We start from the raw sequence: 16,461 nt of genomic DNA, 5'->3' as shown, positions 1-16,461 counted from the left end.
AGGTTTTTGGAAGTGCAACCAGGGTCGTACATGCCCGATCGGTAGCAGCACCTGCCACCGCAGGCAAGTAGCGCATCGCTTAACCGCAACACCACTACGCCAGGAGGGGTACGAGAACTCCCAGGGACCTGGGAATGTTAAATAGAGAACGACCAGTTCCGCATATATGGGCATTAACGCTATCGCGTCATTCCCTAAGGCGGATCTTATGTGCCACCTGCGTTTTTATTTCAAATTTTTTACCTTAGAGCCGGCCCGCTTTCCTTCCCTTCTCTACAGTTGGGCAGTGCACCGGCAGCGCGCATAGGCTGTTTGTGTACATTCTAGGGGCTGCTGCAGGTGCGCCAGAATTTGTGTTGTAAACAGTTCGTATCGGGCTAGTTGGGGAGACAAGAACATAACGCTAAAATTCTGAACTTAAGGGGCAGCCACGAAATGTGAAATAATAACTTGCGAAAGAAGGCTGCCAATATAGCCTCAACTGCGCTTGCACTTCGCGTCTTTGCTTTTTTTTTCAGTTCTCCTGCTTGCATTGCCCGATCTCTCCTACAATTTGTGTTTCTCTTGTGTTGAGTCTTGTGCTTTATTTGGGGTACGAGGCAGTTCAGGGAAACGATGGAGAAGGCAGCTGACAGCGTCTTCAACTTGCATGCGACGTGAATAGCAGCGCACAATGCCGATAATCTTTACACGCTGAATAAGGACACGCAATACGGTTGGAACACACACAGTCCTTTCAGAACTTTTCCTAGAGAAGAGTTCTCGATCCAAGAAGGAGCGTGAAATCTTTCTTTAAATGAAGATGTAATTCTGAAAACCCCTCTTCAGTGGTTATTCGAATGGAGGACGCAAAATAGTGATCAGTCGCCTCGCAGAATTAACAGGCTATACTAAAGATTTGGAGTTTTGATTTCGATTACTGGAAATTCGGAGGACTTGTTTTGGAGCTTAATTAGCTATCAAGTTATATGTCGTTTTTTTCAGCGGATTACGCTTTCGACGGAAGAACTTCCCGGTCTTTTCGGCCAAAAGTCACATATCATATCTTGCCCTTGCGGCATCTGCTAGGAATCAGTTTATTTATATTACCACATAAATAGTCATATTTTGAGCTATACGTGCTCGTAGAAGCAGATGCTATCTCCATTTCAGAAAGGCATGTTAAGCAAAGGTTGAAACCGTTGGAAAAAAAATCAAGGGAATGTAACTGCGAAACGGTGTGTTGCCGCCGTATTATCGGTGGGTTTCACAACACCTGCTGACGGTCTAGATGGTGCATTGCAGATTGACGGAATAATAAGTGCACAGGTCAACACACACAAGAGCAGAGGAAGACACGGACTGGCGCTAACTCACATCTGATTTATTTTCAGCCACAGCAGAAAATATATAAAGGGGGGGGGGGGGGGAAGACATGCGCAGTACACACAAGATGAAAAGAACACAAGGTGACAACGCAACCAAATGATCACATCAAACCACACGTTCAAGAAGCCTGATTGCTGCTTTGTAGAGTTTAACCGACGTATCACTGACACATTTGTCGCCCAATTTCCTGATATGAAAGGCTTCTAGTAACTCGCGCGCGGTTTTATCTCGACCTTTACCTAGAATCTTTATAGCGCTCAGTCGTGGTTCACACCCTGTGCAGTTGGCGCAATGAATAGCCAAATTCGTTCCACCTCCCCTAATAGCCCTCAAATTATCCCCCGCGCGATCATTAATGCAACGCCCCGTCTGGCCTATGTAAGCCATCCCACATGTGAACGGGATCTCATACACGACTTCGGTGGAGCAGTTCACAAACTGCTTGGCATGCTTTTTCCTGCATCCCCTCAGATTACCATCTCGCGAAATGCGTGAGCACAGCTGGGCGAGCTTCTTCGGAGCAGAGAATACCACTGGCACACCATGTCGGTTCGCCGCTTTCTTCATGTGGTGGGCCACCTTGTGTACATACGGTACCACAACAGGATTAACAGGGAACTTCTCCCGTGCAATCTCCTTCCCAAACATGGCACGCTTGGTTTTTTTGTAAAAGGCCTTCCGGCACAGACACAATGACCTCGCAGGGGTAGCCAGCAGACATTAGCCGATTTACTTGCTTGTCAAAACTAGACTGCACAGAGTGTGGGCATGACTTCTTGAGGGCAGATCCCAAGCATTGGAAAGCGATACCTCTTTTCACTGTTTTTGATTGTGCCGACAGGTAGGGTAAAAGTTCCTTCTTTGCCCGTGGTGCGAACTCCCAACATACGTGCCCATTATTTAAGGTAATGTTAATATCTAAAAACTGCAACAAATTGAGAGAAGGCAGTTCATGCGTAAACACTAAACCCTTCCCATTTCTTTTAAAGTCCTTAATAATGCTACCCACCGAGTTAGTGTACGTCAAAACATGCAATTTCTTAAGAACAATAATATAATCATCCACGTATCTGAACACCTTCAGCACTCCTATCCCACTAAAACTTTGTTCAAGGGAGCGCTCCAGAAAAGATAAAAACAGATCACAAAGAATCGGCGCAACGCAGGATCCTATACAGATCCCTTGTCCTTGAAGATAAAATCTGTTCTCAAAAGAGATAAAGGTAACATTGAGATAAAACACCAGTAAACGCATAAAATCATTCATCGACAGACCGCAGGAGTTCTGAAAATCTAAAACACCGTTCCCTTCAATGGCATCTCTCACCGCAATAAACAGGGCTTCATGGGGCACAGAATAAAACAAATCATCTACATCTACAGAAAACATGTAGCCAATCGACTCTTTACTCTCAAAGAACTCACAACTTGAGTTGAGTTCTTTGTTCTAAAGGGGTCATGAATCATAAGAGAATTTAGGTATTTATGAAGGTACTTGCTCAGAGCATGTTGCCAAGCACCATTCTCACTAACCACGGACCTAAAAGGAATATTTTGCTTATGGGTTTTGGCCGTCAAAAACACAGACAGAGCACTGCACCTAGTATCCATAATAGCATTCGCTAACCTGTCTAGCTGCAACTCTTTGCACTCAGCAACTGACTTGCACTTTACTCTCGTGGCGCTGGATTTTACTTGCATGAAATTCTTGGCGATTGCCTCCTTTGCCCTCTTGTGGAATTCATCCTCAGTCAGCACCACGAAGCCTCCTTCTTTGTCAGAAATAAGGAGTCGTAGATTATTGCCTTGGAAATCCTTAGAGCGGCGGTCTGTAATCCTTGTGGTCTTCATCAGTGCATCCACTTCGTCAAGCAGGCATCTTTCTTGGTTTTCTCCTGGCGCTTTCATAGCAATTTGACGGTTCAGCGCAAGCATCTCATGTCCCGCAACACTTGGTTCCTGACAGAACTTAGGACCATTGTTTAAAATGTTGGTGACGTCCCCTGGCACAACCACATCTCCAATCACAGTCAAATCCTTCTTACGTTGACACTTGGTTTGCCTTGCCTTAGTCGAGTGCAAGGCATGGTTTAGAGTGTGGACCCAAAGGGATTCCGTCAAATTAGCTGCATGACGACTAATGGAACGTAGCTTGATACCTGCCAGCCATCCGGGATCCAGCGCATAACACAGTATCCGCAAATGGTCATAACATCCCCCCACGCGATCATTAATGCAACGCCCCGTCTGGCATATGTAAGCCATCCCACATGTCAACGGGATCTCATACACGACTTCGGTGGAGCAGTTTACAAACTGTTTGGCATGCTTTTTCCTGCATCCGCTCGGATTACGATCTCGCAAAATGCGTGAGCACAGCTGGGCGAGCTTCTTCGGACAAGAGAATACCATCCGAGCGGGTGCAGGAAAAATCATGCCAAGCAGTTTGTAAACTGCTCCTCCGAAGTCGTGTATGAGATCCCGTTGACATGTGGGATGGCTTACATAGGCCAGGCGGGGCGTTGCATTAATGATCGCGCGGGGGATCATTTGAGGGCTATTAGGGGAGGTGGAACGAATTTGGCTATTCATTGCGCCAACTGCACAGGGTGTGAACCACGACTGAGCGCTATAAAGATTCTAGGTACAGGTCAAGATAAAACCTTGCGTGAGTGACTAGAAGCCTTTCATATCAGGGAATTGGGCGACAAATGTGTCAGTGGTACATCGGTTAAACTCTACAAAGCAGAAATCGGGTTTCTTGAACGTGTGGTTCGATTTGATCATTTGGTTGCCTTGTCACCTTGTGTTCTTTTCATCTTGCGTATACTGCGCATGTCCCCCCCCCCCCCCCCCCCCCCCCCCCCTGTCCTCTTCCCCTCCCGCCTACCCCGCCCCTCCCCCCCCCCCCCCCCCCCCCCCCCCTGTTTTATATGTTTTCTGCTGTGGTTGAAAATAAATCAGATGTGAGTTAGCGCCAGTCCGTGTCTTCCTCTGCTCTTGTGTGTGTTGACCTGTGCGCTTATTATTCCATCAATCTATCGGTGGGTTGGAGCGCTGGTTTTAGTGACTGAGTGAAGGTACGCGGTAGCACATGGCCGTCGGGTTGACATCAGCGACGAAACTGGCGCTCAACGGTCACGGTAGCTAGAACACATCTTTCGGGATGCTCGTTTCATTCATTTTGTTGTAATACCCACGCACCACGGTGGGGTATTAGAGTGGGGTGGATTAATGCATCATACAAATGAAAACGGGCAGCAAGCTGCTATACAAACAAACAATGCAACCGTGACACATCACGGGTTAAATGAAACAATAAGAGATTTGAAGAGATGAAGGAAAAGAATCACTGGACCTAATTAATACTACCGCTTCAGAGCCTTTTCGAATCTCTTACAGATCTAGGAAAAACCGCGTAAAATATCACGCAGTGTCCTCTGTCTTTAATGGACTGTTTCGCATGCTTTCGCGTCAGTGTCTCTACGTCGGGTGATTAAACCTACTTTAGCGATATAAATTTCCTAGGGAGTAATTACAGTGAAAAGCACTGCGATAGCCGACGCTATTTGACTGGGAGGATTAACCTCATGGACTTGGGAGACCTGTTATTTTAGCAGAGAAGTGCTCAAAAACGCGCACCAGGGTTACCTAGCCAAACGCTACCACAGTCCTACCACGCCCTTGTCTTGCATCCTTTGTTAATTTTCTCGTACTGAATCGCCAGCTCGCACCGACTTGCATAATACGAATGCTAACTCTTGTCGGTTGAAATGAAATTTCAAAAATTCAGCTAAATGTTGTTTTATTGTTTTTATTGATATAATCCGAAAAGGACAACGTGTAGCTACAGCGTTTAGTCTGGTAGGACCGGGGCAAGCTGCGCGGAATTTTAACAGGCTTGTTTAGGCAAATAAGTATTCTTTCATGGATGACTCGACAGAAAAAAGTGCAAAGCGCATAAGTCACTGCTTTTTTTTCTATATAACGGGCGCCATCGGCTCGAGAACTGCAGCGAACAGCTTATCCTGCCGATGAAGAATTTTGTTTAACCTGGGAATGATAGACATTAGAAATGTGACGCAATTTGCGGCTTTTTGAGCGTCAATATGAAGTTCACGTGTTTATGCGATGCAGTTTCATCAAGGATGGCGCTCATCAAAAGTAGGCGATTTAATACGAATCATAATGTTTTATTTTGACCCCACCGATGGTTTTTGTTCAAAACGATGAGGTCATGGTGCATTCAAACTGTCACAGGCACTTTTTATTACATGTAATTTTAACTGAGGACTGTTGAGCAGGTTTCGAGTGTTGGGGAATTTGTGGCGAAAAATCTTTTTCTTTAGCAGTTTTATGAACCAGCTGTTGTGTTTCTACTTTCGCGTACTACAGTGCAAGACTTACAGCGGTTCAGACTACAAATCTGCTCTTACCAAAGTAAGTATACGAAATAAAGGGTAAGAGCGGTTAGATGAGATTACTTTACCACGTGAAAATGAGGGCAAAAAAATCATCTCTCTTTTAAGAGCTGGAGGAAAAATGCAATGTTTTGCGACAGGGGAGGAACAGAGGCGTGTCGACAATTTCTAACAAGGTTTACATAATTTTAGGAAATGCTGACGCAATTTCATTAAATAAATGTCTATATGTTATCTTTGCCCCAAGACATGAGGACATGAAAGAGCGGAAAGTGTTGCAGAAGGAAAAGATAAGAGGAAACGAAAATCAGTTTTTTTAACCAATCCTAAAAATGCAAGTACTTGCTCGACAAATTAGCAAAGAGTAATAAATCCTGAAGAGTTAACAGCAAAAAAGGCGTAGATCAGTACAATAGAGCTAGTAACAGTTAAAGGCGCAAATTCAAAATGGGTGGCGGGCGAATAAGAAAAAAACATAAACCCTCACACAAAACAAAAAGCAATACAAACAAGAGATGACAGTGTACACTGGAAAAGGACACGTCACCGCTGAATGAAAGCTGTATTGTAGCGAATAGAGCATCCTGGCTTTGAAGAAATTCTTGAGGCCTGCGTTATGTTCGAAAATGTAAATACAGATCATGTATTGTACGAATTGTAAAGTAGAACACGTCATAAAAGTCATTTTCGCGCAATTTCAAAGCAGTGGGGATTGCCTCTCACTAGCTGCGGTCATTCGGCGCTGGATAGTTTCCCTAACGGGCCCTCTACGTTGGACCCGCAGTGAAACTTCTTAAATAATAAGACAGTGCTTTGGGCTGAATGCAACAGAAATTGCTTATTCTCGTGGGTCATATTCTCCGCCCGACAGCTGCAGTTTTAATTCAGCGCCCGTCAGAGTCTATGCTTATTCTTAACACATTTTCCGTCCTCTCAGCTTCCATAATAAATCTGGCTGCAGTGAGCCTAAGAAAGGGTAGGCACAAACTCTTCGTCCACTCTCTTTCAGGACCCACCAGTGACCGAGAATCATTGCAGCCAAACATCGTTCTTTTGTCTAACACTCATGCTTTATTTGTTGTTCTTCTAGAGTGATGTCAAGTTGCTGTTTCCACCTTGAAACAGCCTCTAATGAATTATAGGCACGGGCCCCAGGGTGGCGCAGACGGCGAAGCACTCGCGCATCGTCTCGAAGCTGTTGCCGTTGCCGTGGCAGCCTCCATAGAGGAACGACTTGCATTGGTTTGTCTTAGCTTCGTAGTAGAAGCGTGGGATGAAAGCCACACACGGGCCGGGGTACGGTGGGAGAAAACACAGATCTGATGGGGAAAAGTTAAAGCAATTAATGATTATGCAGCACCATGCGGAGAGAAATAAACTCGGTCTTCTCAGAGTTTGCCGGAAGCAGCTTGATTTTTCAACTAAGTTATTCGTTGGTATCAAATACAAATTGGCTAGAGTCCAATTTCACTTCACAATATTGCCAATGTGTTTCTCTAGTTACGTTTTCGCCTAACTTGATGCATACTTCCGACAAGCAACACAGCCATTTCGAGTTGTTGATCAGTGGGCGTTCGCCCTGTTATGCTCGGCGTCCTGGTCAGCACAGTTGGTAAGCCGGATGCCAAGGACAGGTGCAGGTCCCGGGTTAAAAAGTTTTCAACGGCGAAATTTCCAAAACTGTGTTTGGTTTATTTTTTCAAGTAAGCCTGCGCTCGAATGGCTCCTGGGGCCATATTCCGAGTCTGTGTCATAATAAAAAGCGCCATAATCCGCTGCAGCGGCCACGGCGGATTGCTCGAAACGCCGGAAGCGGATGTCGGTTCGTCCACGACTGTGAGCTGCGGCAGGATGTCACTGCGTTGCGGCTGCAGCAGCGAAACGCCCAGCGGCTCTAGTGCCCTTTGCCCGGAAATCGAATGCGACCAAAGAGACAGAAGAAAAATTCAGCCACAAGTTTAGTTGCTCATCGGATTCCTCTGTAAAGGGGTAATACCAAAGGTGCTTAAATTACCAATGGACTTGAACAAATGAGAAACAGTAGTTCAGATACTGTTTTCTGCATCGTAAAGGCCGGAGGCGTACTTAAAGAAGAAAATATTCTACTCAACTACGCATGGCTTTGCAGCCACAGTAGGCAGCCGCTACAGCCTCCGATCGTCGTTGGTAAACAAAAAGCAGCTTTCTTGTTGGCACAACAGGGCATTTTACATTTATCATTAGGGTAAAAGGGAACAGAGAGGTAAACTTGTGGTCTGCACTCACTCGCTGTACAATGCGCGCTCCCTGCTGTGTTGAGCCATGAAGACACCAAGACGACTTGCCCTCCGCAGCATCGCTGAACGTAAGTTAATGCTCTGATCGGACGGCTGTGCAGACGGTAATTTATGTTTTACATTCTTTTTATGCAGACACTGAAAATCGCGAGATGCCGCCATTACGTTTTTAATTTTTTATATTGGAAACATATAAAAATGATTGCGCTAAAAATCGTCTTGCTGTGTTTCTTTAGATACATGGGTTGGGAGATTTCGTATACGAAGTTTTCATGGGTTCTAAATGGTACGACGCGCACGCATGCCCACACTGACGCCTGAAAACTAATTTTCAAGCTAACTCGCGAGCTCAATGTAGAACCACACCACCGCGGCTATCGAGAACATTATGGGACGCCGAAAAACCACCTGTGGCATGTCAAACGCGTCGGTGCAGTAGCGCGTCGCTGGCGACTGACCATCCGTGCACATGAGCGGTTTCACGCTGCCAGGTATGGCAGACGATCATAATTCAGGACGCTTCAAAGAGAGTTCTAGAATAGGAAATGCCCGTTAGCGCGCAGTAAACGTAAGCATTCTTCAGGACATTATGGTTTATTTTACATCATTCAATATACGCAGACGAGATGACCGGTTATATTGGCGCCATTCGGTTTGAATGAAGAGAACAATTTCCACAATAAACCAGGGCTCTTTAGGCTTAGGAGCTACCGCATCGTACAACGAAATACAAAAATAACAGGCAAAATTTAGCGCCCATCCAATTCGTTATACCCTGGATAAGACGAAGCGAAAACGTCGTACCGTGTTTATAGGCAGCTCACACGCAGAAAAACGCAGTAACTTTGACAAGTTCACTTCGAAGCGAGAGGCTCCGCTTCAAAGCTCGCCGCCGTGCTGGCCGTCATTGAGCAGCGTACGCTATGTATTTGACGTCACCGTCAGGTTTCTTCGACCTTTTCCGCTGCATCCGAACCACACATTCGCTTCCAGCATTTCGACCAATCCGGTGTGGCCACTGTAGCAGATCATGGTGCTTTTTATTATGACAAAAACCCAGAATATGAACTCTCATGAGCAATGTGCCATTTGCAGGCGAGTTTAAGGGCAGCTAAAATAGGCACGGCCAATTTTAGAGCCACTAAAAGCCTTAGTGCTCTCTTGATGAATGTAACTCAAAGCGCATCTAATATACGTACTTTATTCAAAAAATTACATGGCAAACACATAATTAGTGGAAATTGGGAAAAAAAATTTCGAAAATTAGCTTTAGTATGGGTAACGATTATATTCGCTGAAATAGTTCCTCGGCTACAAAATCCGAAGGTGGGTCTAAAAATTGCGCTATGAAAAATACAAGCAGACGAATATAGCGCCATATTTTTGGCAGTATCTTTCTGAAACTTTTGTGGCCGTGTTACTAAACTAGGTGACGCAATAGAAGTAACGTCGTTAAGGAAAGTCGCAACGTACCAGGCTTTTTCTTCGCAGGCTCACTGAGCAACACTGTGGCTTCTTGTTTTGGCTGGAAGATAGCTGCAAGGTGGTAAACAAAAGGAAGAAAATTTTTGCACAAGGGCAATAAGGGGCAATGGAAGATATGTATAGCTTTCATTTAAAGCAGCGCTTCACATGTTTTGCAGAGGGAAAAGGAGGTGATAAGAAGGTAATCATGAATTTATTTAGACTGCTTTCCATCTGATTATTCCTCTCAAGGTTAAAAACGCATGTAGCGGATTTGCGCCTATGAAAATGAAGAGGTGAGTTGAATAGTTCTCAATGTTCTAATGTAGTGCCCTATTTCTACTTTATTTTCTTTCCAATCGCCGTCATTAATTACCCTTACAACTAGGAAGGCAAGATTACAGCTCACTCGCCCTCTTTCTTCCACGTTCATAATATTTTCTCTGGGAAGAAGACGTGGTAGGGAAGGACGTGGACTAAAGAAGCAAGACACACACAGAAGCGCTTATATGTGTGCTCTCCTTCTTTTGTACTCATCTTCCCTGCTGCGCTATTCCTCCCAGACCGTATCGCGCCAACTTGCCCAAATCTTTACGCTGCCCATAATATTTGTCATTGAGTGCATTCAGGGCGGAAAGCTGGACTAGTCGGTTGCTCACGATAATATGAAATCAATGCCGGTGCATACAGGCAGTGTTCGTAGCGTGCGCCCTGTCTGCTTTATTTTCTTGTTTGCCTGTGTGAAGCACTGCACGTTTTATTACACTCACTGTAGAAGCTTATACGTAGGAACTTACGTTTTTCATCCGAGCACGTCCTCTCGCAATCTTCCTTAGTCCTGTATCTGTTCTCGTTTCCTCCGCAACCTCCGTATTTGAACCGCTCGCATTTCTTAGATGCCGTATTGAACCACTACATCGGCTTTAGTGCCAAGCAGGGGCCGCTATCATGCAAATGGACGCATTGCTTATGGAATTCAATGCCCGCTACATGGAAAAAGAAGAATATTTAGCTCTTGCAGGATGTGCCAGCCGTAACAACTTTGTCTCAATGTGAACTGCCCAATTTATATGACTTTAGAAGTGCCTGCTGTATAATACACGGGTGGCCAGGGATAGGTACGTTTGACTGAACACACAACGCATTGGCTCCTTTGGACCGCACGACTTCGAACGCAGAGTAGTTTGCTTTTCTTTTCATTATAGGCATCTAAACTAAATCATCGCTTCGTTTCCTGTCCCGCATAGGGTGGCTTAATAAACCCTGATGCTTTAATTACACAGAAGAACCGAGCGTCCAGTGCACCATCCTTCTAGAAAGGCTTTCGCTTTCTCGTGTAGTGACAAATTTCGACTAATTTTGGTGAAAAGTAGTGAGAATGTTTGCGCTAGTGGTCTTTAATAAAGATTGACAGAGTCCGTTATCTTCTGACACTCTGAGGGTATAATAGTGACCTGATGTTACAGAAAACCATCCTTGTAGTACATTCTAAAGCAGACAAATACAGTACAAATCTTACGAGCCACCAAAGAACATACAAGTACACAGAAGGAAAAACCACCGACACATACCAAATGCGGAGCTGACAACAGCGAGGAGAATGTAAGCCTTCATGTTGCCGTACTGGTGGCGTCTGCTTTCTGCATACTTATTTTTATCTGCTCAAGAACAATAGGAGGAAACGTGTGTTTGAGCTCCGGGCCTTATCATTTATCTTGTGGTGTAAATGATAAAAATCGTCTGTTAGAAAAGCCTCTCCTGGCACCGTATTTTGGGGCAATTCTTTCTCAAATAACGATAGTCGCGGCGTTATTTGGCTTAGATATCAAAGTGGGCTGAGTGATCGCCGAGCGCGATAAGGAAAAATAGAATTTGAATTTGTATACAGCAGTTTCATTGCTTGTGCCCGCCATTTGGTACATCCGGTGTCAAAGCCATAGCGCTGATTGTAAATTAATTACTCACATGAATGGGGCTGGCATCACTCCAGCTGATTATTTATGTGCCAGTAGAAGACCTTAATCAGCTACCTTTTTATTTCTCAAATATGGTGGCCTTTTAAAACAAGGCTAAATCGCGATATAACAATGCTTCGAACTCTTTCTGGTGAGTGGCAGAGTTGAGAATACCTCTTCCAGCAAAGCCAATGGCCTATGCCCTAAAAAGCGTTCGTTATTTCTGACTTTCAAATGCATTATCCTTAGCCCTCATATAAGTTAACTACAGGTTCGTTGCAAGGGTACGAGTAGCATTGTTTTCCTGAATGCTTTTTCGAGATATGAGTGATGGCATGACTTATGCGTGGTTTGGATTATCGGTCACTCGGAAGTTGAAACCCTGTTATCTGAAGAATACTATATGCAAATTTTCAAATTAAAAGCAGTGCTGCCAGTCAGTGGGAAGCGTATTGTGCAGTAAACATATCAATGCTAATATATAAACCTTGATATGCTCGGTACGAAAAACACTAATAAAAGGGAAAACGAAACATGAGCGCCGTGCAATCTTGAAGGTATTCACGACGAGTGCCTTCTGTTATGGTTTATTATAATGTCTTGCATGAGTGCTGCCAGAAAACGTCCACTGTCGGGCGTAATAATCCTGTATAGAAGCAACGCGAGTTCATAATGCGAGGGATGTCGCCTCCCTGGCTACCACGAATTTAGGAGTGAGGGTCTAATACCCTTCGTATAGGCCGTTAAGTGGAATTGTTAGTAGGTACAGCTGTAGATATTTTGTTGAAGCTGTGCATACGCCTCGCGTGCAAAAAGGACGATGGTTCGAATCCTTGCCCAACACAATTCTCTACTGGATAAAGAATGATCCCAAGTGTCGATGGAACTGAATGGTCAGGACTAATGTGCGGCCTGATTACGGCGTCCGTAGCCAACAACACATCCTCTCACTAGAACAAGATTTGACCATCTTGACATACTACCTGGACAACGCCTCGTGTGCAGGCACTCCAGTTCACTTTAGGCCCCAGCCTCTGCGGAGCCACTGACCAAGTCGGCATTCAGACCTGTGACACAGCAAAAGGTGCCGTGTTACAGCTGCCACACGGGCATTCAGAAAGGTTACTCGACGGTAAGAAATGTTCCCACCATAAGTCTGGAGATAGGGAAATGCTCAGAACATAACCAACCTCAGCAGATAGGATTCATACAATATTAGAAAATATTTGATTCTGTCGAAACCTCTGGGGTCATGCAGGCATTGCGTAACAAGGTGTGAGGAGAAAGAGGGCATGCTGCAGATCATGAATTAAAAGACTAGCGCATATAACAAAGACACAGACAAAGAAGTAGACAGGACGAGCGCTAAATTAGCGCTCGTCCTGTCTACTTCTATGTCTGTGTCTTTGTTATATGGGCTAGTCTTTTAATTCATGATGAAACACCAACTAGCCCAGCTTTCCGCCTTGAATGCTGCAGATACCGCACATTAAACGGTAAAATAAATAAACTGGGCGCATGTGAGAGAAACTCTAACCTAAGTCTTTAGAAAAAGCAGTCCACGGAAATACAAGAACAGCAAAGAAAAAAAAACACTCACGAGAGGCAAAGGGAAGAGCTTAAAAGGCGGAAAGAAAAGTCCGCTCAAATTTGATGTTCCAATGCTGAGTCTTGTAGGTGGTGCGTCGGGCGAGGAGGTGTGGCGGGGCGTCGGAGCAGTCTGCGGGTTCCAGTCGGTGCTCTGATGGAGACGTAGGGGGGAAGCCAGTGTACACGGCAGGCGTCAATGCCACGGCGTTAGCGTAAGGTGGACGGCGGTCCCTACGGCAGGCATCAACGCTCCCCCATGGACCTTTCATCTCTCTGAAACCATGGCGCGGCCCCGAGGTCACGTAGCCCGGGGAAGTAGCTGTGGAGACGGAGGCGGCCCGTGTTCAATGGTTACCGGCCACGGGAAAGGCAGGAAGCGAGCAGCGGCGCCTGGGTCTGGTGGCTTAGCCTGTCGACGGCGGGCCTTCCAGGTCTGGTAGTCCGGACATCTGTGCCTGAGGACCAAGCATCGGAACCCGGGGCGCCAGCAGATATGGCAGACGTCAGTCGCTGACCACGTTCTTCCTGCAGTTGGCTTAGTGACATGGCACATACCCACGACGTGGGATTGGCCAGGGTTCAGTGAGTAGGTTCGAGAGAAGACGGTAAACTATTGCTGACTTAATGGATCTGCTTTGGATAATAAGCCAGAGATTAGTTAAATATTAATTGAAAACAAAAACAAAAACTAGTGACAAATCAGAAAATGGCATACATGAAAATTACTGAAAGATTTTTTTTATGCGGAAATTTTGGATGCATTAAGTAAAGGAAGCTGCCGGAGCTATTATGTAATTCTGTAGGTGTCCGCAAACGTGATGCAATGCAAAACCTCTGGCTGTCGCAACGAAGGAGAGAATAAGCCAGACTGACAAAGTGAGCGCGTACTTTGTTATGGGAATTCCTTGATGCGTCCTTCGCTGATGCGCAGACCACCGGCAGGAGAGCAGGAAATGCCTGTTCTCCGCGGCACGCTCTCCACACGCCGCGTTCCTGTTCCACTTCTCTTCAAGCGTGTCCTCGTGAGGCTTCTTCAGCCGCAGTGCGGCGCAGGCTACTTACACAAAGGGTATAGAAGAGACATATGTGGAGGTTCTGGAACAATGGTTTCGCAGAAAGAATAATCACTAAGAGGAAACATGATATAATACCGAAGCTAAATAGTGTCACGCAAGGGGACACGATCTGTTCTGAATATTTTACCCGGCTGTTTAACTGAGGTTTTAAGAAGTTGACTGGAAGAAATAGGGACATAAGATAATGAATGTACCTTACAAATATTCGATTTTCTGATGACATAGCATTGCGAAGTAAATGAGTGCCAAATTGCAAAGCATGATCAGGGACCTAGACTTCCATAGAAGAGAGGTGGGTCTATATATTAATATATATAAATATAAATAATTGTTATGAAGTCTTGGAAGGCAACAGCTGTGTACGACATGCAATGAATTTTTGGGATAAGACTTGCTATCAGTGTCCTACAGAACCTAACTAAGGGGAGCAAACGTTGAGGTTAACGAATTGGTTTGAACTTAATTTTAAAACATCACAGTGATCTATGTTAAGGAAACTGATAGGCGTGACGTTTGGAAGGGTAGAAAGCATAAGAGGTCACAGAAAAAAAACTGAACTAGTGGTATTCTTGAGACGAATCGGATGAGCCAGTAGGCACGTGAAATAAAATTACCAGCTGCAAAAACGTTGCTTGCTTGGTATCGGCGTAGATATTGCAGGTTCAAAAAAGTTTACACACTACTGGTGTCAGTTTTCTAGTGACAGCTACATTACGGCAGCCTTTCGAGCTTTCAGCGTGGCGGTGGCACGTGACGGTGGCAGCGCAGCCATGGCGTGGCTAGCGTGGCGGCTCCGCTACCACCACGTGGTCACGTGGTTTGTCACGTGGCCAACCACGTGGTGCGAGCAGCTGCTGCTACCGGCGGCGCGGCGGCGCCGGCGAAACCGAGCTGCAACAGCTGTGCGCATGCCACGTGTGATGTAGGAAGAAAATGAAGAAGGAAAGCCCAGCGAAACGGAGCGGCGTAAAAATGACTTTGCAGTCCAACTGAGCAAGTTCCACCCGGCCAGCATTAGCTATCGCATCACTCCAGGTTTAACCAGAGCTAAACCGCAGCCAATTTTTTTCTCCCTATCTACATGAAAGGCGCACATCGCACTTTTACAGCGAGACTTTTTTACCGGGTACCTTCAGCCGATGATCACACTGCGCTCTTCAACGGGGCGGGAGGAGTGTCTTCACTTTCATGTCCTCGGGGGGCGCTGGCGTTTACTCGTGACCACCCAGTGCACGCACGCCGAGCCTTACGAAGCGCAGAACGTTTGTCGTCGTGCGAGAAGAGCGGATAAATGAAGCCCTGCCAAATATTTCGAAAGGTCTCTCTACCTTTGTACCCAGCCCAACGGTGACAGGCGCTGATGCGAGGCTCGTTGATCGCAAGCAGTACAAGTTGATACAAAGCCAGCAAACGCACTAGGCAAAACATTCCCAAGTCTGTGACCGTGCCAGGCTACACCAGAGGATCGAAACGTGAAATTATCTGCAGAGCACAAACATACAGTAGAGGACTTATAGACTATAGCGCACTACGGAACACAGCTTCAAGTTTTTCATCTCACAGGAAATTATGTTGAGTTAATTTTGCCTGAGACATCATTTTTTTTTATTTTTTTTTGTGAGGCGCAAATATATTCCTCTTTTATTGCTGCTTTTATTTTGGCTGCACATTAAGCTAAAATATAGATTAAAACTGTGTGTAATCTTTTTTGTAGCCTGTAATATACCGTATTGCTGAAAGTACAGTTTTCTGCTTCGGTTTAAAAACGAAATTGTACACAATAGTGTCTATTTCAGGTATAAAGTTGATAATGCAATTTCGACAAAATAGGAGCTTTCTTAAACAGTGGAGAGCATGGACGTGTTTTTTTTAGTTACATTTGCGTCGCCAGTGCCTATGCGTAAGTCCTTTTTCCAGCTTTTGCGAGTACCAGACCGCCTTATAAGACCCAGTTGCACTTGTATTGCACACGCGTGTGATGCGGTCGTCTATCTTCCAACCGCCTAGCGTAAGGTAACGGTTCTGGACATCCACGTACTGTATATTTCTCGACAATATTAAACACCGGTTTGGCCAGCGCGATACATTCCGTTCCGGCTGTTCATTTCAAGTATGAGGGCGTGCTTGCTCCTGATTCTCATCGACGCCGCTTGTGGTGAGCCTCGTGAAGACACTTGTTAACTTCTCCAACACATTTATGCGGGATGATTATTGCATTTTGTAAGCTCGCGTTGCGATGCGAAGTACATAGTTCTCAAAATAAAAAAAAAACTTTTTAAATTTTTACCAACTAAGTAGAATTCACCTCCTC

The 16,461-nt window shown here is 45.3% G+C and overlaps 1 protein-coding gene across 1 annotated transcript in view; it reads right to left on the bottom strand.

Annotated features, from left to right (window-relative positions):
• Positions 1–6,837: 6,837 nt before the first annotated feature.
• LOC144133863 (uncharacterized) overlaps positions 6,838–16,461 on the bottom strand; it is a 47,225-nt gene continuing 37,601 nt past the window's right edge. Inside the window, exons 3-5 of the mRNA XM_077666935.1 lie at positions 11,101–11,187; positions 9,539–9,601; positions 6,838–7,108 (exon numbers count right to left, since the gene is read on the bottom strand). Coding sequence (XP_077523061.1) covers positions 6,918–7,108; positions 9,539–9,601; positions 11,101–11,187 — 341 coding nt within the window. The 3' untranslated portion in view covers positions 6,838–6,917. The remainder of the gene's footprint in view (positions 7,109–9,538; positions 9,602–11,100; positions 11,188–16,461) is intronic.

Source organism: Amblyomma americanum, chromosome 5, assembly GCF_052857255.1.
Source record: "Amblyomma americanum isolate KBUSLIRL-KWMA chromosome 5, ASM5285725v1, whole genome shotgun sequence".
Lineage (NCBI taxonomy): Eukaryota > Metazoa > Arthropoda > Arachnida > Ixodida > Ixodidae > Amblyomma > Amblyomma americanum.
Note: the sequence above shows the minus strand (reverse complement) of the source record. Positions and strands in the feature narration are given on the sequence as shown.